The sequence below is a fragment of the Schistocerca serialis genome, chromosome 5 (genome assembly GCF_023864345.2).
Source record: "Schistocerca serialis cubense isolate TAMUIC-IGC-003099 chromosome 5, iqSchSeri2.2, whole genome shotgun sequence".
NCBI lineage: Eukaryota > Metazoa > Arthropoda > Insecta > Orthoptera > Acrididae > Schistocerca > Schistocerca serialis.
The window spans coordinates 612,465,950-612,490,319 of record NC_064642.1 but is presented as its reverse complement, the minus strand read 5'-3'; the positions used below and the strand labels follow the sequence as shown (position 1 = coordinate 612,490,319).

The window sequence follows — 24,370 nt, the reverse complement described above, 5'->3', positions numbered from 1 at the left end:
TGAAAAACACAACCACACCATAACACCACTGTCTCCCATTTTACTGTTGCCACTGCACACACACTGACAGATGGTGTTCATGGGGCATTCGCCATACCCACATCCTGCCATTGGATCGCCACATTGTGTACCATGATTTGTCACTCCACACAATGTTTTTCCACTGTTCAATCGTCCATTGTTTACGCTCCTTACACCAAGCGAGGCGTCATTTGGCATTTACCGGCGTGATGTGTGGCTTATGAGCAGCTGCTCGATCATGAAATCCAAGTTTTCTCACTTCCCACCTAACAGTACTTGCAGTGAATCCTGATGCAGTTTGGAATTCCTGTGTGATGGTCTGTATAGATGTCTGCCTATTACACATTACGATCCTCTTCAACTGTCGGCAGTCTCTGTCAGTCATCAGACAAGGTTGGCCTGTATGCTTTTATGCTGTACATGTCCCTTCACGTTACCACTTCACTATCACACCGGAAACAGTTGACCTAGGGATGTTTAGGAGTGTGGAAATCTTGCATACATACGTATGACACAAGTGACACCCAATCACTTGACCATTTTCAAAGTCTGTGAGTTGTGCGGAGTGCCCCATTCTGCTCTCTCACGATTTCTAGTGACTACTGAGCTTGCTGATATGGAGTACCTGGCAGTAGGTGGCAGTACAATGCACCTACTATGAAAAACTTATGTTTTTGGGGGTGTCCGGATACTTTTGATCACATAGTGTATGTAAGCACTGGTCTGATGAGTGTTTTACACAGATGGTTAGTTTCGTGGTTCTAGTCAGGAGTATTGATGATAAAAGCTTTGTTAAGGCAAATGTAAGCTTTATGGGCTACAATTAATTACTGCTTTATTTCATAGAAGGTATCATTTAGATGGGTTACAGTTGAACCCAGTTATTTGAAATGATCAACTCTTTCAAAGGTGTAGTTACCCATTGCTAGGTTGGCTGGCATGTTTTTCCTGGGTGCCTCCCCAGCAGCTAGGTATTGTGTTTTCTGCTTGTTCATATTTATCCTATATTACTGCTGGCCTGTTCAAGTGCAGTGAATGACTTTTCCATTGCCACCAGAGTTCTTGCTACTACATTGATGTCATCCGAAGAGGCCAGTACCTGCACAGATTTATGAAAAATCATTCCCCTATTCGAGTTACTTGGTTCTCTCATCATCATCTCCAAGGCGGTGTTGAATAGAAGGCATTCCAGCACGTCAACTTGCCATACTCCATTTTTAATTTCCACAGTATTGGACAACAATCCTCAAGTTTTTATGCAACCTTGCATGTCTCTCATTGTCATTCTTACTATCTTTATCAGCTTTTTTGGAATAACCAATTCACCTAGAGTTTGATATAGTTGTTCTCTTCCTATACACTAAGCTGCTTTAAAATCAATAAATAGATGATATACTTTGACCCCATATTTCTTTTTCCAGAATTTGTCTTAGGGTAAATATCCAATCGATAGTGGGCTCACTGGAGATAAATCCATATTACTATGGCTCCATTTCCCTCTGTATTATTGGATGGAGTCAGCCGTACAGTAAGCTAGAGGATTTTACATCCCAGACTAAGCAGGGTAATTCCTCTATTGTTATCACATTTCGTCTGGTCTCTTTTCTTATATAAAGGGCATCTAATTCCCTCTTTCCATGTATGAGGCATTTCCTCTTCTCCCCACATTAGATTAAACAGTTCAGGATGTTCCTTTCCAATTAGAGCCTCCTTGCTTGAATGCCATCCATTCCTATCACTTTATTGTTCTTTAATTTCCTTATTGCAGTTCTCACCTATTTCTGTCCCTGAAAGGTTTCCGTGCCTTATTCCCCTCTCTATAAAATTTCCTTGCCTCATTTGCACTTCTGGGAAGCTCCATTTCTTCAATATTTCCCTTCATCCACTCCCTTTTTATCCTTTGATGGGTCCTCTTTTTCAGTTCTCCGCTTTTCTTTGAATTCTTTCATTATCCTCCTGGTACAATGTGGTTGTAATGTCTTTCTGTGTGCTTCTTTCTTTTCTTTATTTGTTACTGCTTCACATTTGGTATGGAACCATGAGGTTCTTGTTTGCCTCATGCTGTTCGCAATTATCTTGCTTGTTGCTGCTATCTGCAATGTCTTTTTTACCTTTTCCCATTATCTTCAATGTTGTTACATTCTCCAGCATCTTCAAGGGCCTGAATTATTCTCTACTGGTATTGTTCCCCTGCTTCCTCTGATGCTAAAGCTGTACTGTTGTATTTCTGTGTCCCGGGCTGCGTTCCTTTCACCACATTAGATATTCTTGCTCTAACCCACGCCCAAACTACGAAGTGTTCCTTGTGTATATTTGGACCTATTAAACTCCTTACACCCAAAAAGTCTGACTTGTGCCTTGCATCAATTATTACATGGTCAATCTGATTTATTGTATTTCTGTAAGGTGCTATCCATGTTCCCTTATGTATTTCCTTGTGGGGGAGCAATGTGGAGCTTACCACAACAGAGATGTTGCAAATACTATCAACCTTGCCCTATTGTCATTACATACGGCATGTTAACTATAGGTACTAACATTTGGTCTACAGATCTGTTCTCGTCCCATCTGGGCATTTAGGTCTCTGTCAAGTATTTTTATATCATGCCCTGAACATTCATCATATGCTCTTTCCAGAGATTCGTAGTAAGCTTCTTTTTCCTCATCCTCTGATTCTTCAGTTGGTGCATGGGCATTAATTATAGAGTAACTGAAGTGTCAATAGTTTTGGGTTCACAGGGTTGAATCCTATTACTAAGTGCTTTAGTTGGTGATGCACCACAAATCCTGTCCCAAACTCATGGTTCCTTTCGATACAGCTATAAAATACATTTGCGTCTTTCTTTTTTAGTATTCCACTCCCAGTCTACATCTTACTTCTTGTAATGCTGTGATGTGCTGCTTCAGGTTCAGTATTTTGTCTAAAATGACTTTCAGGGCTCCTGGGCGTTAGTACCGATGAATATATTCAATTTACACTTAATATTGTTTTTCTTTCTTTTCTCATAATTTTTGTCCCCATCGACTGGTTGCCCATCCTCCATAACCTGGTCCATGCCATATCCGTTATCCTTTATCAACCCGGCTTTTCTTTGCTGAAGTTTCTTAACATGTATTTTTTACAGTGTGGGGGGTCAACCCTATGTCCAATCTCCACTGGAGAATGGATAATTTTCATTTAGGGTTTTCTTCCTTAGTAACTTTCCCCTAACCGCCACTTGGGAAGGAACTCCACACGGGAGATGTGTCCTGCATCCATTTATATTCCACTAGGGTACGGGACCCACTTCAGTGGCATGGTTTTAAGCTACTACAATCTTTTAGTCAGGTTGGTGAGGCATTTGTAGATCTAGGGGGGATTAAAGAGGCTGTCATTGTCTGACGATGAGGCATCTAATTCGGTGATCATGTCCCCTTGTCTGTCAACTGTACCAAAATTATGTCTGTTGGTGCCTGGAGCTGCTTGGGACCCAAAAATTCTGACCTTTTCCTTACCCTCTTTCACTTCAAGGTTGGTGGGGAAAGGGGAAGTTTAGAGGCATTCTACTTTTGGGGCTCTATGCCCAATGTGAATGTGTTGCCCTTCTCTCGTGTTGCAGCTGCTTGTATCACTATGTCTTTACTCTCATTGCTTTGGCATGTGCAAGTGCAAGTGCAAGTATAGGTACAGGTGCTGGTGTTGAATACAACTTCACTAAATGGCATCTGTGTTGGAGCGTCTACAATGAGAACAAGGTTCTTCGCTGGGGAAGCAAAAGAAACGGCAAAGGTACAGGGTTTCTTCACCTTACACCCTTTTTTGGCATCCACATAAGGGATCCACTTTGTCACCTTTATTTCCATAATTTTTCGTTCATCAGTGACAATTGGGTAACCTCAGCTCTGTGCTGGGTGGCTCCCAGAGCGGTTGATGCATAACGCATCACGAGCTGACTTTCCAGATTTCCTGCAAGTCACTTAACCTCTGAAACTCAGCACTGTGTGATCAAATTGCTAGCATTTGAAACAGCTCATGGGGTTACGTATATATAAGGCCTAACCTTCAGAAATAGGAAGCTTGCCATGACGCGCAGGAGATTTGAAGGTCGCAATGGAGGTAGCAGTCTTCTCAATCTCTCCATTGTTCCACAACGACTATCCCCTGTGACACCCATACTTATTTCAATTCTGAAATGTCTATGTCCATAATATCATGGCACATGATCACATGCTTGTTTGAATTGGGGGAGTTGTGCAACTCATGAACTCTTTCACAGTCATTTTTGATTTTCTAAGAAGTTCCACCTGCTTTGATCAGTTAGTTTCAATTATCAATTAACCATTTCACAACAATGTAATAGACTTGAAAGTACCAGAAAGCCGTTCTAATTCCTCATGAATATAGGAAGGAGACAGTTTTTCAAACATACCCTCTTACCTCATCATCACTATATACAAGTTCTGATTCATGAGTCCTTGGGCCCTGCTACTACAGACATTCCAAGTATCAGGATGACTAGCCTCTCCATTCGCTTCAATGAGTGAGTGTCAGTATTGACTGGATTCAGGATGATGTTTCCACGAGCATCTATGGACATACCAGTTCACCCAGAGTTCTGCTTGCCTGGTTAAGCCTTATATAATCAAGGTACGGCAGGTACACCAGAGGCTGCTCGTTAATGACGGTTCCGCCTCAACAGCCATGCATATCATCAGTGAACAGTACACCTTCAGATTGAGTGTTTTCTTGTGAGGTTTTTACCACCCTTGTGATCACAGCGATTAACCCAAGATCCCCGCTCACTGTAAAACATAATGTTTCACCGTCGCACTGTGGGGTGGTTGCTGAAGCTTCCTCAGAGTTCATTGTTACAGAAAACTGGAGGCACTTACCAGTGCTCAGCTCACAAAACCTTGGTTTGCCAGGCCTGTACCCACCAAACAGATTGCTGAGCTATCTGCAGTGCTCACCATTTAGCTCGACCAGGGGAGGCACATGTGGCATATCAAACACCGCAGATTCAGCTGTCTCTAAGTATTTCTTTCACGGAAGTTTGCAGTTGGTGAATACAACAAAGTCTAGTACACGATCAAACAGTTCAGTACTTTGTTCCCACCAACTGATGTTTGATATGTACGTTCCACCATCTTAAAATCTATATTTAATATCTTAATCAATGGTTGAATACAAATGTGTGGATTTTACTCATAGGTGATGTGGCAGTTATGAGTGATATACAATTAACTTGCTTAAAACATATATACATAAACATATCACAATTATATGGAAGCAAAAATTGATATGTTTATGATAAAATGCATTAGTGCTTGCACTTTAAAAAGGAAATAAAAGAGTGCTCTGGGAAGATGAATTCTTCTGGAAAGCATGCAGTTACATTAATTTTGAAACTATGAAAAATTCCCCACGATCACCTGTCACATGATAAAAACAGGGCGCCAGTGAAAAGGGTCAAGCTCTGTCAGAGAACACAGCATTACTGTTGGGAAAAATCTCCAGTTATTCTTATCACATTACACTGACATCTTGATTCCGAGAAATGTTAAATTAATGTACTTACCTAGCAAGTTACAAAAACACTGGCCCAAAGTAGCTACATGTGCCAAATAAGTTGGATTACAGAGGTTGACTGTAAAATTTGAGGTTCTTCCTACTATCTTTACCCATTTTCCTCAGGGAGATGCTTTCAGGAAGTGATTAAAAAACAAATGGGTAATTTCATAACCAAAAAAATTGGGAAGATCAAAATAACCTGGTGTATGTAATACTGATAAAAATGCACTGAACACTCAATGTTGCCAAATTTCAATGAGGTTTGCAACACAAAATGTATGTAGGGTGATCCATCTAGTGATTAGCTTTTGGTGCTCATTGAATAATGGTCACACTACAGGTGCATGACAATACATGATCAAATCCCTTATTTTAAAGTTGTCTCATGATACAAAGAGAACAGTAACACATGAACTTATTTTACACATGTATCACAGAAAACTATGATAGTGCCAATAAGATGACACCAAACACCCGTCAGCTAACTAAGTGGCTTAGTGTGGGTGTAAGAGACTGGGTTGGAGGAGATAATAGGTAACAAAATATTTGAAACAGAAAACCTGCTCTCCCCACACAACCCAATGCCCCCTCAACATACTGATGAGAATCTGACCAGAAGCACTGTTGTAGTTGCCCTGGCAGAAGCATAGCAATTGTTGGTGAATTCATGAATTAATATTGTCACCTAAACGTCCACAGACATCACCTGATAATGGGTCTACATTCCTTTGTTTCTCTGGCATGCTTACCTTTGGATACATCTTAACGCCACCTCTAGTGGAGAAAGAAGCGAGTAAATGACAATCAATGGTATTTGACAAGGAATCTCTGAAGCCTCAAACAAAAATTCTTATTTGTAGATATACTAGCTACCAAGGAACTTAAATGTATGTTTCCATTTGTCAGTTCAAACTGACTATGGGATCGGTACCCACTGAAATCCTCTCAGATAATCATTCACAATACATTTAGTGTCCACAGATTCCAAATTGATTCTTTTTCCATGCCAATATCTTAAGAAGGAATAAATAAATAAGCAATGACACAAAGTTATTTCCTTACCTGGTTACAGTTTAACATCATCTGTCTGTAGATGGATGATGAAACACTGAGTACATATTGGGATAAAACAAGTTCAGTTTCTTTGTGATTTAAAGATTAATGGAAATTAGGTTCCAATAAGAATGTTTGTTCAAAATCTAATATGAATAATCTAAAATGTGCTCGATTTCCAAAACAAAACTGGCTTGAAAACTATTTTTGGAATTTCATCAGAATGCAATCTGAAGAGCTAAGAGGACATAGCCAAGAAAAATAAGTGACAAAATTATATCACAGGTTAGCTGTGCTGGTGCAGAATAAACAGTCATCACGTTAGAAAATTATCACACCTGACCTGTCTTTGTATACTTACAAGTATTCTGTTGTGTGAGTGAGTTTCTAAATGAAGTGGGGCTGGGACATATGGAACCTCAAGTTTTCTATTTTGTTTAGATGAGGCTTTCTTCAGTCTGTCTTGTGTATGAGAACTTGCAGGCACCATTACACATCAGAAAATCCTCATTAGTACATTAGATAGCCAATGCGTAATGTTGCGGCTAGTGTTTGGTGTGCTATTTCCAGATCGGTTTTATTTTTGTTGTCCTTTAGCTAAGAGTGAAAGCTGGATAATGTTGTTGTTGTTGTGGTGGTCTTCAGTCCTGAGACTGGTTTGACGCAGCTCTCCATGCTACTCTATCCTGTGCAAGCTTCTTCATCTCCCAATACGTACTGCAGCCTACATGCTTCTGAATCCGCTTAGTGTATTCATCTCCTGGTCTCCCTCTACGATTTTTACCCTCCACACTGCCCTCCAATGCTAAATTTGTGATCCCTTGATGCCTCAGAGAACATGCCCTACCAACCGGTCCCTTCTTCTTGTCAAGTTGTGCCACAAACTCCTCTTCTCCCCTATTCTATTCAATACCTCTTCATTAGTTACGTGATCTACCCATCTAATCTTAAGCATTCTTCTGTAGCACCACATTTCAAAAGCTTCTATTCTCTTCATGTCCAAACTATTTATCGTCCATGCTTCACTTCCATACATGGCTACACTCCATACAAATACTTTCAGAAACGACTTCCTGACGCTTAAATCTATGCTCGATGTTAACAAATTTCTCTTCTTGAGAAACGCTTTCCTTGCCATTGCCAGTCTACATTTTATATCCTCTCTACTTCCACCATCATCAGTTATTTTGCTCCCTCAAATAGCAAAACTCCTTTACTACTTTAAGTGTCTCATTTCCTAATCTGATTCCCTCAGCATCACCTGAGTTAACTCGACTACAGTCCATTATCCTCGTTTTGCTTTTGTTGATGTTCATCCTATATCCTCCTTCTAGGACACTGTCCATTCCGTTCAACTGCTCCTCTAAGTCCTTTGCCATCTCTGACAGAATTACAATGTCATCGGCGAACCTAAAAGTTTTTATTTCTTCTCCATGGATTGTAATAACTACTTCGAATTTTTCCTTTGTTTCCTTTACTGCTTGCTCAATATACAGATTGAACATCAGGGAGAGGCTACAACCCTGTCTCACTCCCTTCCCAACCACTGCTACCCTTTCATGTCCCTCGACTCCTATAACTGCGATCTGCTTTCTGTACAAATTGTAAATAGCCTTTCGCTCACTGTATTTTACTCCTGCCACCTTCAGAATTTGAAAGAGAGTATTCCAGTCAACATTGTCAAAAGCTTTCTCTAAGTCTACAAATGCTAGAAACGTAGGTTTGCCTTTTCTTAATCTAGATTCTAAAGTAAGTCTTAGGGTCAGTATTGCCTCACGTGTTCCCATATTTCTACGGAATCCAAACTGATCTTCCCCAAGGTCGGCTTCTACTAGTTTCTCCATTCGTCTGTAAAGAATTCGCGTTAGTATTTTGCAGCCGTGACTTATTAAACTGATAGTTCAGTAATTTTCACATCTGTCAACACCTGCTTTCTTTGGGATTGGAATTATTATATTCTTCTTGAAGTCTGAGGGTATTTCGCCTGTCTCATACATTTTGCTCACCAGATGGTAGAGTTTCGCCAGGACTGGCTATCCCAAGGCTGTCAGTAGTTCTAATGGAATGTTGTCTACTCCCGGGGCCTTGTTTCGACTCAGGTCTCTCAGTGCTCTGTCAAACTCTTCACGCAGTATCATATCTCCTATTTCATCTTCATCTACATCCTCTTCCATTTCCATAATACTGTCCTCAAGTACATCGCCCTTGTATAGACCCTCTATATACTCCTTCCACCTTTCTTCTTTCCCTTCCTTGCTTAGAACTGGGTTTCCATCTGAGCTCTTGATATTCATGCAAGTGGTTCTCCTTTCTCCAAAGGTCTCTCTAATTTTCCTGTAGGCAGTATCTATCTTACCTCTAGAGAGATAAGCCTCTACATCCTTACATTTGTCCTCTAGCCATGCCTGCTTAGCCATTTTGCGCTTCCTGTCGATCTCATTTTTGAGACGTTTGTATTCCTTTTTGCCTGCTTCATTTACTGCATTTTTATATTTTCTCCTTTCGTCAATTAAATTCAATATTTCTTCTGTCACTCAAGGATTACTATTAGCCCTCGTCTTTTTACCTACTTGATCCTCTGCTGCCTTCACTACTTCATCCCTCAAATTTACCATTCTTCTTCTACTGTATTTCTTTCCCCCATTCTTGTCAATTGTTCCCTTATGCTCTCCCTGAAACTCTGTACAACCTCTGGTTTAGTCAGTTTATCCACGTCCCATCTCCTTAAATTCCCACCTTTTTGCAGTTTCTTCAGTTTTAATCTACAGTTCATAACCAATAGATTGTGGTCAGAGTCCACATCTGCCCCTGGAAATGTCTTACAATTTAAAACCTGGTTCCTAAATCTCTGTCTTACCATTATATAATCTATCTGAAACCTTCTAGTATCTCCAGGGTTCTTCCACATATAATACCTTCTTTTATGATTCTTGAACCAAGTGTTAGCTATGATTAGGTTATGCTCTGTGCAAAATTCTACCAGACGGCTTCCTCTTTCATTTCTTAGCCCCAATCCATATTCACCTACTATGTTTCCTTCTCTCCCTTTTCCTACTACCGAATTCCAGTCACCCATGACTATTAAATTTTCATCTCCCTTCACTATCTGAATAATTTATTTTATTTCATCATACATTTCTTCAATTTCTTCGTCATCTGCAGAGCTAATTGGCATATAGACTTGTACTATTGTCGTAGGTGTGGGCTTCGTGTCTATCTTGGCCACAACAATGCGTTCGCTGTGCTGTTTGTAGCAGCTTACCCGCATTCCTATTGTTTTATTCGTTATTAAACCTACTCCTGCATTACCCCTATTTGATTTTGTATTTATAACCCTGTAGTCACCTGACCAGAAGTCTTGTTCCTCCTGCCACCGAACTTCACTAATTCCCACTATATCTAATTTTAACCTATCCCTTTCCCTTTTTAAATTTTCTAACCTACCTGCCCGATTAAGGGATCTGACATTCCACACCCGATCCGTAGAACGCCAGTTTTCTTTCTCCTGATAACGACGTCCTCCTGAGTAGTCACCGCCCAGAGATCCGAATGGGGGACTATTTTACCTCCGGAATATTTTACCCAAGAGGACGCCATCATCATTTATCTATACAGTAAAGCTGCATGCCCTCGGGAAAAATTACGGCCATAGTTTCCCCTTGCTTTCAGCCGTTCGCAGTACCAGCACAGCAAGGCCGTTTTGGTTAGTGTTACAAGGCCAGATCAGTCAACCATCCAGACTGTTGCCCCTGCAACTACTGAAAAGGCTGCTGCCCCTCTTCAGGAACCATACGTTTGTCTGGCCTCTCAAAAGATACCCCTCCGTTGTGGTTGCACCTACGGTACGGCTATCTGTATCGCTGAGGCACGCAAGCCTCCCCACCAACAGCAAGGTCTATGGTTCATTGGGGAGGGGGGCTGGATAATACACAAACATAAAATGAAAAGGAATAAAAATATCATAAGAAGAGACAGGAAAATCACTAAATATCTAGTTATTGCATCCCAAAGTAATACATTTCCAAAATTAGCTCTTTATAAGCAGTAAAAACATTCTTCCTTTGGCCATAACACTGATATTTGACACGTTGACAATTCTGGAATTTTCACACACTGTGCAATAAACAAGAGAAGCACAGAAGGGCAAATAAACACTATTGTTCACAAATAAATTATAGGCTGGCCAACAAAAATGAAAGCCCACTGAATTTTCCAATGTCTTTTCCTTATTCAGAAGCAACTCACTAAAGTTTGCATCCCCCCCCACCAATGGATCGCCCACCTTACAGTTACCACTTTCTGATAAACAGATGCCTCTTTTTAATAAAAAAATTTCTCTCCTAATAAACAAAAAGTTTACCTCCTACAGAATATTACATTATAAGCTGGCTTTTCGTAGGTGCAAAATAGAGATGATACCTGCGTGTATGTTTAGTTATGTAGAAAATCCAGAAAAGTTGCTGTTACACACAATGAGATTAGCACTGGTGTCTAGTCTACAGGTTTCCAAGAAACAAATTCACATATTCTTCTTCATGTACCACTTTTTGTAGATAGTCCCCCTCCCAGCATAAAATTTCACTGCAAAATACTAACAGATTAAGAATTTTATATTATAAAAAACAAGAACAACAACACAGTCAACAATAACAAGACTGTATTTACAAATTAAGTGGAACTCCACACTTTGATCATATTATATCACACACAACACATGTTATCTTGGGCTTAGTTTCCTTTGATCATAAATGAAGTGGCACAGACAATAATAAAAATTTTGTTTTTCTGATGTCTTGACATTTTATGTGCATCAGGTTTTAAGGTATTTGACAGAACAGTAACTACATATTAATTAACCTCAATCATTGTCAGTATCATCATCATAGTCATCCTCATCTTCCCCATCATCATCATCATCATCTTCATTGTTGTCCAAATAGTGGTCACCATGCACCACATCAGATGTGTAAATATTTGACAGCAAGTCTCGCATTGCATCTAACAATGTTGTTACACTGATGCGAAGTTCTACCCCAGCTGCAGCTGCTCCTCCTGCCCCTGCATCGGCATCTGCTTCAGCTGCTTCATTTTCCCTGGAAAAGTATGAAAATCAAACAAGACTGTTTTTAAAACTGTAGTATACATAGTGTATACAATGCCAACAAAACTTTTCATTGGTATAGAATGAAAATAATATTTATATTTAATGTCTATTTAGAAATGCTTGGGTGTACTGTGTTTGTTAGTATTAGCTTCTTGAACTTTCAACTTCAGAAAATGTGCCTTTTTTTTTTAAAGGTTCCTTTCACTCTGACCCAAGGAGGTCAAGATCATAACAGCATGGAATGATGGATAGAGTGAAAAAAAAAAAAAGGGGCCAGAATATTGTGAGGAGAATAGCAATGGATGCAAATGCCTGGCTGAGTTCTATATGTACATCTATCCATCTCACAGATTAAATCAAACAAAAGAAAGTTCACGATGGAATAACAACAATATTGTGAACAGAATAGTGAGCTATTCACCACAAAGAGGAGGTACCGAGTTGCAGAGAAAAATCGATGCTGCTTCTATGTGGTGAGCAGAAATCTATTCTTTTCATAATATTGTCATGTCACAGGTTAGTATGATGACGTGAAATGTCAATGTAAGTTGATTCAGATCTGAGATTGAGCTCTGTATGTAGTAGCATCTGCAAACTGTTTCATACCTTTTGCCTGTGGGGTACACAGTCCCTCCAAACTAAGTTGACACATGAATAACAACATCAACGAATGGTGTTTTGCTATTTTAAAGGATGTGGTGATGGTTCCAAAGCAGAAATCTATAGGATCAGACAAAAATGCAATCCAAACTTTGGATTGAATTTTGAATTAAAAAAGCAGGAATCACAAATAAAGGCACATACTGAAAAAAAAATTGCTAAGTCGAGTTGTTATGCATCCAGAAAGATGACAAGCATTCTATTAGTATCGTCAATAAAGATGGTCTTAAGGATTGTCTCTCAGTATCTGCTAAACAATGATGTAAAGTTGGAATCTCCTTCTGCTGATGAAGCAGTGATAAGAATTATACACACAGACCAACACCTGATAACCTGGTATCATACATGAAGTATTGTAAATAAACAATGGAAAATCTGGGATGAAATAACAAAAGTATGCACACATACAAGTGTGTCCGCACGCCTACATGCACGCATGTAAATACATCTCGCACAGAACAAATATAACCCCCAAATAATAATCGATTTTCATTGTGATAGTGGAACTACGTATCTTCATCCTTAATATTGGTGTAGATTGTTTCTTTCATGGGTATATCCATACACCCCCAATCATTTCACCAAACCATATACAATGACAAACTTCAATGTGCTGTAGTGTTTTAAACCAAAGCAGTACAAAACAAAACATTGGTACAGATATGTAGTTGATATAATTTTTGTAACAGATGAATCAATTCTCTTATTTAAAAAATTCATAAGGACAAACACTTTCCACCCACAAATGCAGTTCATCACTGAAACACAAACAGGTGAAAAACTCAGTTTCTTAGATTACACCATACATGAGTTCACAATTTATAGCATACCTACAATCACCAGTGCCATCATTCATAACCTGTCCAATCAGCCTATAACTCATAAAGCAGATGGTTTCAGATATTTACTACAAAGGCTAAACAAAACACCTATGAACAGACATGATTTCACAGAAGAACTGAACAAAATAAAACAACCTGCACAGGTGAATAGGTATGGTTCATAGATAGCAGATAAAATAATCAACAAAATGCAAAAACAGGCAACACAGTCATAAAAAGAATCACACACATTGATAAACACAACTCACAACAAATTGCATAACAAAATTACACACAGGGTGGGTAATATATTAGAGAGACGAGGACTGAACATAGCATACAGAATCAACAATACAATACAGAACAGACTTGGAAGAAATACCACCAACACTGACAAATACAGCTAGCCTGGTATATATCAACTACCTTGCAACTGCTATCAATCTCTTTGTGTGGGACAAACCAGAAATTTTAGAAGCAGCTATACAGGATATCTCAGAGCACTGAATAGTAATAGCTCACATTCAACATTTGCAGATCAGTCAAAGGCACAGTGAAAACAGAAACTGATTTAAAAATTCTTACAACTAGTAACAGCTTATATAAAAAATTAACAATAGAAGAAAACTCATCTCCAAAAATCAATAGCCCCAGAAAGAAAGTACTAAACCAATAACACCGCCCCAAAACAGCACATAATCACCATCTAAAATTAAATTCCCTCTCCCCATACTTCACACCACTTACCACTTTACCTGCCTATCCATAACTCACCCCCCCCCCCCCCCTCTCTCTCTCTCTCTCTCTCTCTCTCTCTCTCTCTTGCACGCACACACGCACACACACACACACACACACACACACACACACACACACACACACACACACGGGCGCGCGTGCGGCCACCAAACATCACAAACCTCAAAAACACTTCAAATCTGCGCGCCACATCGCAAACAAACATGCCACACAACAAATGAATACCACTCAACCATAACAACACATAATGGCAGTAGAAACTTTGCACTTTGTCAACAAATCTTGGAAAATGCACATGTACAAACAGCAGCACAAGAAATAAGTGTGTTACCTTGACACACACAAAGTAAGAGAAATGTTTAAGTAATACGCCAAACAACCTGATATATAGTGATGCCAAATAACCTTGTATAAAGTAACTTTCACTCCTAACTGCATAATAAACAGAGAATAAAGAACATTTTGCTGTTTGCAGATGACAAGCTGCAAATTGTATAGCAGATCTAAAGTTACCAGCATATACAACTAATAGCTGCAAGTGAGAAATGTAAAAAAATGTATACATCCACTTATTTTTAAATTTACTGTAAAACTAAAACTTTTAGACAAATTGTAAATGAATGAGATGGAATGCCTCAACTCACTGATACATGTCTCAGTTCTGTATTGTTGCAAACTTGTGCAAAATATTTGACAATAACCACTCGTTTTACAAATGTAAATATTCTGTACCAAAAGTTTCTTTAGAAGATTAAAGTGTAACAACAATTTTACAGAAACAAAAACACTGAAAACAGCACAGCACAAAAAGTACTGAAACTTGTTAGGATGGAACCAGACCACAAAATGGTGTTGCGTATTACAGAATTCCTGTCCAATTTCTCTAAGGAAGCATGGAAAAGAAGACCTGTCACATTCACAAGATGATCCCCAATAAACTATTAAATAACAGAAGCAACTCTTCAAATATGTGCATGTATTATTCCACCTCATACAATGTAGAAAGATCCAGTAACTGTATTCAATAATAATTTGACTATTACATCAAGCAATACAGACTGCTTTTGCGCCAGAGTAGACTAACTCCTCTTCCATTGCCTTCATGACATAGTACACTGTCACAGTGTGTGCTATTGCATGGAACATTGTGTTTCTCCAATGCCAAACTAGAGGGTGCTGCAAAGTGTGATTGAAATGCAAGTATCATGCTGTCTTGCAGAAATGTTGCATCCATCTGCACTTGATTACATGCATGGGCAATATGTAACCTCCGCACAACATACGAGTCCAAACTCACTAAACCAACTAATGAGAATTACTTGCATGTTTAGTGACCATCATTTGATGCTACTGTGCAACATATCACTTTGCCAAAGTGGTATGTTATACTACATGTCATAATTACAACAGGAACTGATGGCAGTGCTTGGTTCTCATTTTGTTTGCATACTGTGAAGATTTGAAAATGAACCAATCTTCAGACTTACTTTATATCCAAAGGGTACATTTCCAGACATGGGTTCCTTATCAAAACTTTATCTATTGAGATCCCTCTACGACTACGAGAAGCACGTAAGTGATTCTATTAGTGTTCAGTACTTCAGAATATACAGGGCTATTCGTAAGTATCTCAGAGTTTCAGAAGACAGTTGTGTGACAACTGCAAGACATATAGAAAATAGATATATATGAGTGGATAGAGCTTCTCTCAAAGTTTTAAAGTCAAATTACAGTTGTTCCATATATGGGCACCATTTGTGATGTGCAATCATCATTATGGTAGTTGGATACTTACCGTAAATATCCCAAGAGATCATGGTCGATATCAGTGACCCCATTAATTATCCTTGCTTATACCACCTTCAAATTAAGTGGTGGTAGAAACAGGAACACGTTATCTTTGATATGGCACCATTAGGAGATATCTCATGCAGTGGAGTTGGTGGCCACTGAAGGAGAAAGAGCCATGACGGGAAGCACATCCACTTAAACAATAAGAGAGTATGTCCTTGAGGTAATCATAAATGTCACCACTTGTGATGCTTCTCTGAGAGTTAGAAATGGTTAACAAGTCAGGCGAAAATAAATAGCTGCTTTTGTCACATTTTCAGTGGAAATTTTTTTAGATTTTAACCAAAGTGTGGTGAGGCACTGTATTGTTGCACAATTAAGTCTCCACCTCCTTGCTATAATTGTGGCACAAGCATTGCTGCAACATGCTGAGGTACACAAGACCAGTCACAGTTTTCTCCACAAAGAAAAATAGTCTACAAAATATGAAGAGGACATGGCACAAAAGACATTCATTTCAGGTGAATCACGAAGGTGTTCCACAATCTTATGGGGTTGTTCTGTGCCCAAACACACGTTATGAAGACACTTTTCCAGGCACTTTAAATGTGGCTTTGTCACTGAAAACCAACTTCATGCAAAACTGTCTTCCCTCAGTAGCCACTACAAGTCACTGCAAAATTCAGAACACAGCTCATTATACTGAGTAGTCAGCACACACAACAACTGCAGCTAGTATGGTATTACACACAGACCTATGGATAGAACGCATCAGACAGCTGGCCACTTTATCAACAATTCTACGACTGCTTGTTTCATCAATTTCTTTGAGCTCCTGACAAATGATTCCCAAACATCCTTTGCTGACTGTCCCGGAGAGCCTGTTTTTTCTTTCATGCCAAGTAAGCAGCCAGTCTCATGGAATATGCTATTTTGTCTGTTGAAGCTTTTAACTGTTATCTGGTACAAAACTGTAGTTTAATCATCACAGTTGCTTCACATTTAGTGAATTCAAGAACACAAAACGTTCGAACTGCTCCACTGTACACAATGATTTGTGACACTTTCCACGAATTCTGCAACTACATCGCAGTGTGTATTATGAACTGAAACTTTTAAGAGATGCTTTATCCACAGATATGTGTCATTTTTATGTATGCTGCTTAGTTTTTGCACACTCATCTCCTGAAACTCTGAAAGTACTTATGAATAACCCTGTACTCTGTTAATATCCGTGATTATTTTTTAATTTTGGTTTAATCAGATGCTTATGTACTTCTATGTGATACATAAAATAAAGGAGAGGAAAGGAAAGGCAACCACTAAGGTGACTGATGTGTGGCACATAAAAACTCGCAACAGAAAACATATTTACAATATCTTTTGAGCTCTTTATCTTCCTCTAGTAAAAGTACACAGATTCACATTTCTATGCACAACACACAAGTCAGCTATAGCCTATAGGTGAATGGTTGCCTTTCCATCCACGAATATACATTTTTTCTGTGTCATATGAAAATCGCACAAATTAAATAAAGTGCAATTTCACATTTATGTTCCTAGAATTGACATTTTTATTGATGCTTTCAAATTTGCTGTGGACACAATATTGATTTGGTTGTTTTTACTTTCAAATAGTTAAAAATTGCACACCATATTATAGTGTGACAGAATTCTTGATCACACTGCTCTCTTTGCCACCTGAGTGACATATAATAATTTTTCTTTTTAAAACATAATTAAGGAGTTTCTATCCATTATGATTTGTGATATCATTTTAAAAAAAATTTTTTTTTTTTATGTTTCATATAAAATGAGTGTGATTTGGATCATCAGGACCAAATATTCTTCACTGGGGCAGACCATCGCTGCACCATTCAGAGCCACACATTTAACCGATGGCAAGTGATCGCGAGAAGATACCACTGTTTTGTTTTCATTTCCTGCGATAATCAGTAATGTAATTGTGCTTTATAACGAAAAGAGATTACATGTAAAGCTGTACAAATTTCTCTCTAGTAATATTCAGTCTTCATGTTATATCAGGCACCAAAAGGTTGTCCATCTGACAACTTATGGCAGACAGCAGCAAAACATCTATGAAATATTTAAATTATTTTACAGTAAAGTGTGAAACTTAATATTTTATTAGTGGAATGTGAATAAACTACAATGTCTAAATATTTTGGTTTGACAGATTTTTCATGTTTTATTGGAACTTTGAAAGATTGATGAATGAAATGAAATGTTTTATACAGTCATGAAAGATAAAGCAATTAAAGATTATACACTGATTTGCTATTAATATGGTGAAAACTACCATATATGCGAATTACACATTTTCGAAATATTAAAAGTATGGGTAATGGAAAACATGATATGATGAACAAATAGACTACATCTAAATGATGGAGACTAATTTAATGGGACTCTAAGTTGAATAGTACATCAAGAATAGAAGAAATGAAAAATTACACTCTCGTTGACACAATAGCAATGAGAAAGTAAATAAATAAACTTCTCTGTTTAGTGCTATGGCAACAAAAACATACAGCTAATCCAAAACAGTTAATCTACATCATCACACAAATTATAATAAAATCTGCACACCAACAATTACTTTTCCCAGCACAAACCTATGACAAAGACAATAATTACAATACAACTATAAATTTATGCATGCAGCTGCTTGAAAAACAAACACTACGAGGTCAACTAGAATACTAGAATCAAGAAATACATTTCATCGAGAGAGAATCTGTCACATCAGTGGAGGAGAAAACTAAAGGACGTAGAGCTATATCTGACTGTCTTCTGCAGCTGATGGCTGTCAACTGAGATACTGCTCTTGGTTATGAACAATAGCATGAAATTTCTTTTTAACATTGCAATATTAATACATGAGAGTGGCAATACATTACACTACAGCTGTCAGGGTCTTTTGGTATAAGATGTCATGAGCAATTATTTTGATGAGATATTTAACGACAGAATCTGTGCAGTATACGGTGGCCAGTGCGCAGTGACCAAGTTTCGTCGAAAGTGCTGGACAAGTTCATTTGTTTGTTCGGAAGGGAGGCCGACACAGATTGCCCACTTTTGGCTGATCAGGAATGTGCTGTGATTACAGAATTGTGGTGCAAGCCATGCAGTCTTTCTCTAACAATTTTACAGAAACTATCTGGTAAAAAAAATTTCATTTTTGCATTAATTATAGCTTTATATGTCAACTTCATGCTGATGTGGCCTTCATTTTGTTAATGTTCATAATACCAAGATTAGCAGATGCCATATGTATTTCTGCCTCAATTTCAGAAATCGTAGATACTTAAACACAAGAAATGGTAAATGGGAAAATCTAAAGGAGGGTCAAGCAGTAAATGCTCAGATACTGGATGTAAGTTTAGTTTGAATAATACACTGTGTGAAATTCGACAAAGTTTGCAATGAAAAACAGGGGTCACTATGATTTGCATTTGGTACATATTACATAATATGTTGCTGCATATGAAATTTAATTAACATATGGCAGTTTCCTTCAGCTTGGGTGGAGGTCTCTTTCTGTTACCAGTGTCAAGAAAATTGATTCCATGTAGCAGACTCATTTGTGACTGTGCACACCAATGATAAAGCCAAAATGAAATATCCACAACATTCCTCATATTTCATAAACAGTTTGAGGTATCAAAACGAGTTTTAGCAAATGATAGCACACCAAGAGGAGAGCATTTTGTTGTGTGGTTATTAAGCAAAACTTCATTGGATACCATGTTATTCCACTAACTCTACTTTTTCAATGAAATACTGTAATTTTTAAGGGCCACTGACAGCTTGTGAAATGAGAAATGACATGGGTTTTGGAACAAAATAAGTGAAGACATTACACATTTATTTTTGTACTGAATACAGTTTTTTCATATGGTATCAACATTACTTTTCCTTAGTTCCTTTCTTAATAAACACAATACACCACTTTTTCAGAATTCTCTTGCAGTTGCATCTGCACAACATGTTAATGTGGCGACTTCCATGTGAACTCTACTATGTTTTGGCAAAAGAAGCAAATTTTAACAGGGCAACAAGAGATAACAAAATTCACCACTTGTCATGCTTCTCTGAGAGTTAGGAATGGTTAACAAGTCAGGCGAAAATAAATAGCTGCTTTTGTCACATTTTCAGTGGAAATTATTTTAGATTTTAACCAAACCAGAGGTGACAGAAGATCTTTTTGAATGGTCACCACGCAAGTGTGGGCATGAAGGGCCTTCACTTAATATTTACAAAAAATACAAATATAGGCTTTATTTTAGAATGGCACTTTCCCTCCATTGCTTGGCATTTCCCCTACAGCACCTGCCTATTACCCCCTCCACTACTACTCTCCCCAAGCGAGCCCTGCTGACTGCTCCTACCGACCATGTTATTCTGCAAGCATTCTAGTAGGAAAATAGTGTGTTGAAAGAAGTGTTACATGCTATTTATGCTAACAAGGCCAACATAATAATTAATATTTTTTTCAAACACCACTACGTTGAGAGCGCCCAGAGAGAAAATGACAAACTCCAAAAGCAAGAGATTTCAGATATAAATCAAACCAGAGACATTACTAGATTCAAATTAATATAAGCTACTTACAATCCTCTGACTGAAAGAGTGTGAGGAACTTAGCATAGCAAGCAAAAATAACATCTAAATTAAATGTAATTAATAAGTTTTGTATTTCAATAACTTTAGTGGAGGGTCTTGAACTGGCAATGTTAGTATCAAAATTCAGTCACCAAAAAATAAATATTAGCAACATGAACTGATGTCGAGTGTACAATGCCCACATTCATATGTACACAATCATGTAAATTCCATACTAAGACTGTTCATCGGGACACTGACTTGGGCTGCATATGTAAATTTCAAGGTAGTACATATGTAATATCACACAGGAACATTTACGTAAGAAGCCGTGGGAAGCCAATGTAGCATTACCCAATGGGAATACGAAGCTGTGCACAGCCACCCCCTCCCTCCCCAGAAATAGACAAAATGTGATACTAAACCTGCTGTAAATGCAGAACAAGAGTATGTCCACTAAACTTACATCCAGTATCTGAGCATTTACTGCTTGACCCTCCTTTAGATTTTCCCATTTACCATTTCTTGTGTTTAAGTATCTACGATTTCTGAAATTGAGGCAGAAATACATATGGCATCTGCTAATCTTGGTATTTTTAACTCCGATAGCTATGAGTAAGCATCCAATGATTCAAGGAGGAATGACAACATAACACTAGTTTTACATAGTGCTGATTCCAGACGGATTCAATGAAGGTTATGCCTTCTTAGGTGAATGGTAATGTGCTTGCCTCCCAAGCAGCAGGCCCAGGTTCAATTCTGGCCGGGTTGGAGATTTTCTCTGCTCGTGCACTGGGTGTTCTGTTGTTCTCATTGTCATTTCATCCTCATCACTGGCATGCAAGTCGCCCAATGTGGCATCGACTGCAATAAGACACACATTCGGTGGCCGAACTTCCCCAGATGGGGCCTCCCGGACAGCAATGCCACATGCTCATTCCATTTCAATGAAGAATCCCAAGAAAATTTAATTAATGAAGCAAGGCAGGAGTTTACAAAATCCCCATTTGAATGATGCTTGGACATTATTGGTTAGTACGATATCTTCACCACTAAAGGATTAATAGACATGATGGAAAAGATGAAATGAGAGCTGTGCATTTCTTGATTAATGATGTTATAGAGATGCTCACCAACTTCATTGCCCATCTGGAGCAACTTACTGTTAAAAGCTGCGAGTCCATATTTTGAGAAAAGTCTAGCAACCAATCTATTGCATTTGGTACACAGCAAAAGAGGAAAGAAAATCAATCATGCTGGTGTTTACAGGTCCATCCAAAATTTTGCAAGGCAAGGTTTCAGGCAATCATGGAAAACCTAACTTAGGGCTATTATGAAAAACCTAAATCCGAACAGCACATGGAACTTTCTAACCTGAACCTCAATGCAGAGTGGTGATAACAGCACCATCTCTCACTGTGATAAAATTCTGGACATGAATAGAGTGAGTTTTGTACATACACCCAGGGACTTTTTACAGGCTTGATGAGGCTAAATATATTTTATTTTCACTCTACCACTTAGGTGATTATACTCTTTCTGTACATGGACTACAGAAAGAACAAAGCTGGAGAAAATGGTTTAAAATTAAAATTTAAAACAGATAATCACATCATGAAAGTAAATTATTGGATCAAGTGTGACTTCTAATTCTCTGGACAACACTCTTTAAAATTTCTTTAATTGTTATAGTATTAGGGTTACCCAGAATGTAATGCACAACATTCTCCCCTCCCCCCACCAACCATCAGCTATGAATGCAATACGTTACATATATATTATTTGAAGTCTTCTGAGCGAGTGCACCAAGTTTCTGTCACTTCTGACAGATAGCATAGCTGCAGGACAGTTTCAAAATGGCGTTTCTAGATGATGTATGTTACAGGCAAAATGCAGTCATAGCATTTCTCACTGCAGAGAAACAAACTGTGGGGAATATTCACAAACACTTGTGCAAAGTCTATGGAGCATCTGCTGTCGACAGAGGTACAGTTAGTTGCTGGGCACTGAAGGTGAGGTCATCAGAAGGCGGTTTGGTTGAGCTCCTCGATTTGCAGTGGTCGGGGAGACCATACACGGCTGTCAGACCTGACATGTTGCAGCAAACTGACGATGTCATTTGTGAGGACAGACGCATTACAACTTGGCAGTTGGTGCTCCATCTGCTAATCCGCAAAGGAAGTTCACACATTGAAGCACCGGCTCCACCACCAGGACAAGTATTGGTACGGACAATGCATACATGCCCTTATTTCGCACTGGAGGAAGGCCATAGAACGGGATGGAGATTACGTAGAAAAATAGGGCATGTAGATAAAACACCATTCTTTGGTGTGTTTAATTCTCATTATGTTCATTAAAGAATTGTTGAAAAAAAAAAAAAAAATTCAGTGCATTTCTTTCTGGGCAACCCTAATAAATGCACTGTAACATATACTAGTAACTAGCTTGTTCTTGAAAGTACCAAGTGAAAAAAAAGGTATTTATATTAATCTATGTATACAGTGTTTTACAAACAGAAAAAAACAGCATCATGTTCTGTTATCTTACTGTTTTCTAAATATAATGGTGCAAATTTGGACAAATGTTCACTCACACACGTTCTGCAACAACAGCTGCTGCAGCTGGTTGGTTTAAGTTGAAGTTTGGCATCAAAGAGCGAAAAAACATTGAAAATGCGTTTGAACGTTCATATGCAGATCTCAAACGCTGTGGCCTTGAGTAGATATCAATGGAGTCTAGTGGTGGAAATGGATCAAAGCTCAGGACTGGACCTTGAACATCCTACAAAACAGAAATTAACACATTGTACCATTAAAAACAACTGAGGTAGTCTTATATATGCTAACATTACTAGTTTAGTGTTGTTATACGATCTCTACTGCTGCAACATTTACTTTATCTATTTTATCAAAACTTAATTATGAGGTACATGATAATAAAATTACAGATTTTATTTTACTGTCAATGATAATCACAAACAAGGGCAGGGCAAAGGGGGGGAGGGCGGGTGGAAGGGGGTTGGGGCGGGGGGAGGGCAGGGGGAAGGGGAGGGGTAGGGGAGTGAGAAGGGAAGGGGAGGGGAGGGGAAGGGGAGAGAGAAGAGAAGGGGGAGGGGAATGGGGAGGGGCGAGAGAAGGGAAGGGGGAGGGGAGAGAGAAGGAAAGGGGAGGGGAAGGGGAGGGAGAAATGGAGGGGGAGGGAGAAGGGGAGGGGAAGGGAGAAGGGAAGGGCGAGGGGAGGGAGAAGGGGCCGGTGGGAGGGGGAAGGGTGAGGGGAGTGGGAAGGGCGAGGGGAGTGGGAAAGGAAAGGGGAGTGGGAAAGGAAAGGGGAGGGGGAAAGGAAAGGGGAGGGAAGGGGAGGGGGAAAGGGGAGGGGGAAAGGGGAGGGGGAAAGGGGAGGCTGAGGGGAGGGGGTAGGGGAGGTGAAAGGAAAGGGGATGGGAGGAGGAAAGGAAAGGGGATGGGAGGAGGAAAGGAAAGGGGATGGGAGGAGGAAAGGAAAGGAAACGAAAGGAAAGGTGAAAGGTGGCCGCGGACCCCCTAGAAAGAGCCGGCGGATCCCTAAGGGGTCTGCGGACCACAGGTTGGGAAGCCCTGGTGTAGGATACTGTAGAAGGCTGCCTAAGAGTGCTGGGGGATTGACGTGGGGATGGAGAAAGATGTGAGGGGGACCGGGGGTGGAGGCGGGTGCGAGGGGGACCGGGGGTGGAGGCGGGTGCGAGGGGGACCGGGGGTGGAGGCGGGTGCGAGGGGGACCGGGGGTGGAGGCGGGTGCGAGGGGGACCGGGGGTGGAGGCGGGTGCGAGGGGGACCGGGGGTGGAGGCGGGTGCGAGGCGACCGGGACCGGGGGTGGAGGCGGGTGCGAGGCGACCGGGACCGGGGGTGGAGGCGGGTGCGAGGCGACCGGGACCGGGGGTGGAGGCGGGTGCGAGGCGACCGGGACCGGGGGTGGAGGCGGGTGCGAGGCGACCGGGACCGGGG

The 24,370-nt window shown here is 39.6% G+C and overlaps 1 protein-coding gene across 1 annotated transcript in view; it reads right to left on the bottom strand.

Moving 5' to 3' along the window:
* Window positions 1-11,265: 11,265 nt before the first annotated feature.
* Window positions 11,266-24,370, bottom strand: part of LOC126482358 (transcription factor 25) — a 137,004-nt gene continuing 123,899 nt past the window's right edge. The window contains 2 exon segments of the mRNA XM_050106438.1: window positions 11,266-11,718; window positions 22,983-23,170. Of these exon segments, the coding sequence (XP_049962395.1) occupies window positions 11,484-11,718; window positions 22,983-23,170 (423 nt within the window). The 3' untranslated portion in view covers window positions 11,266-11,483.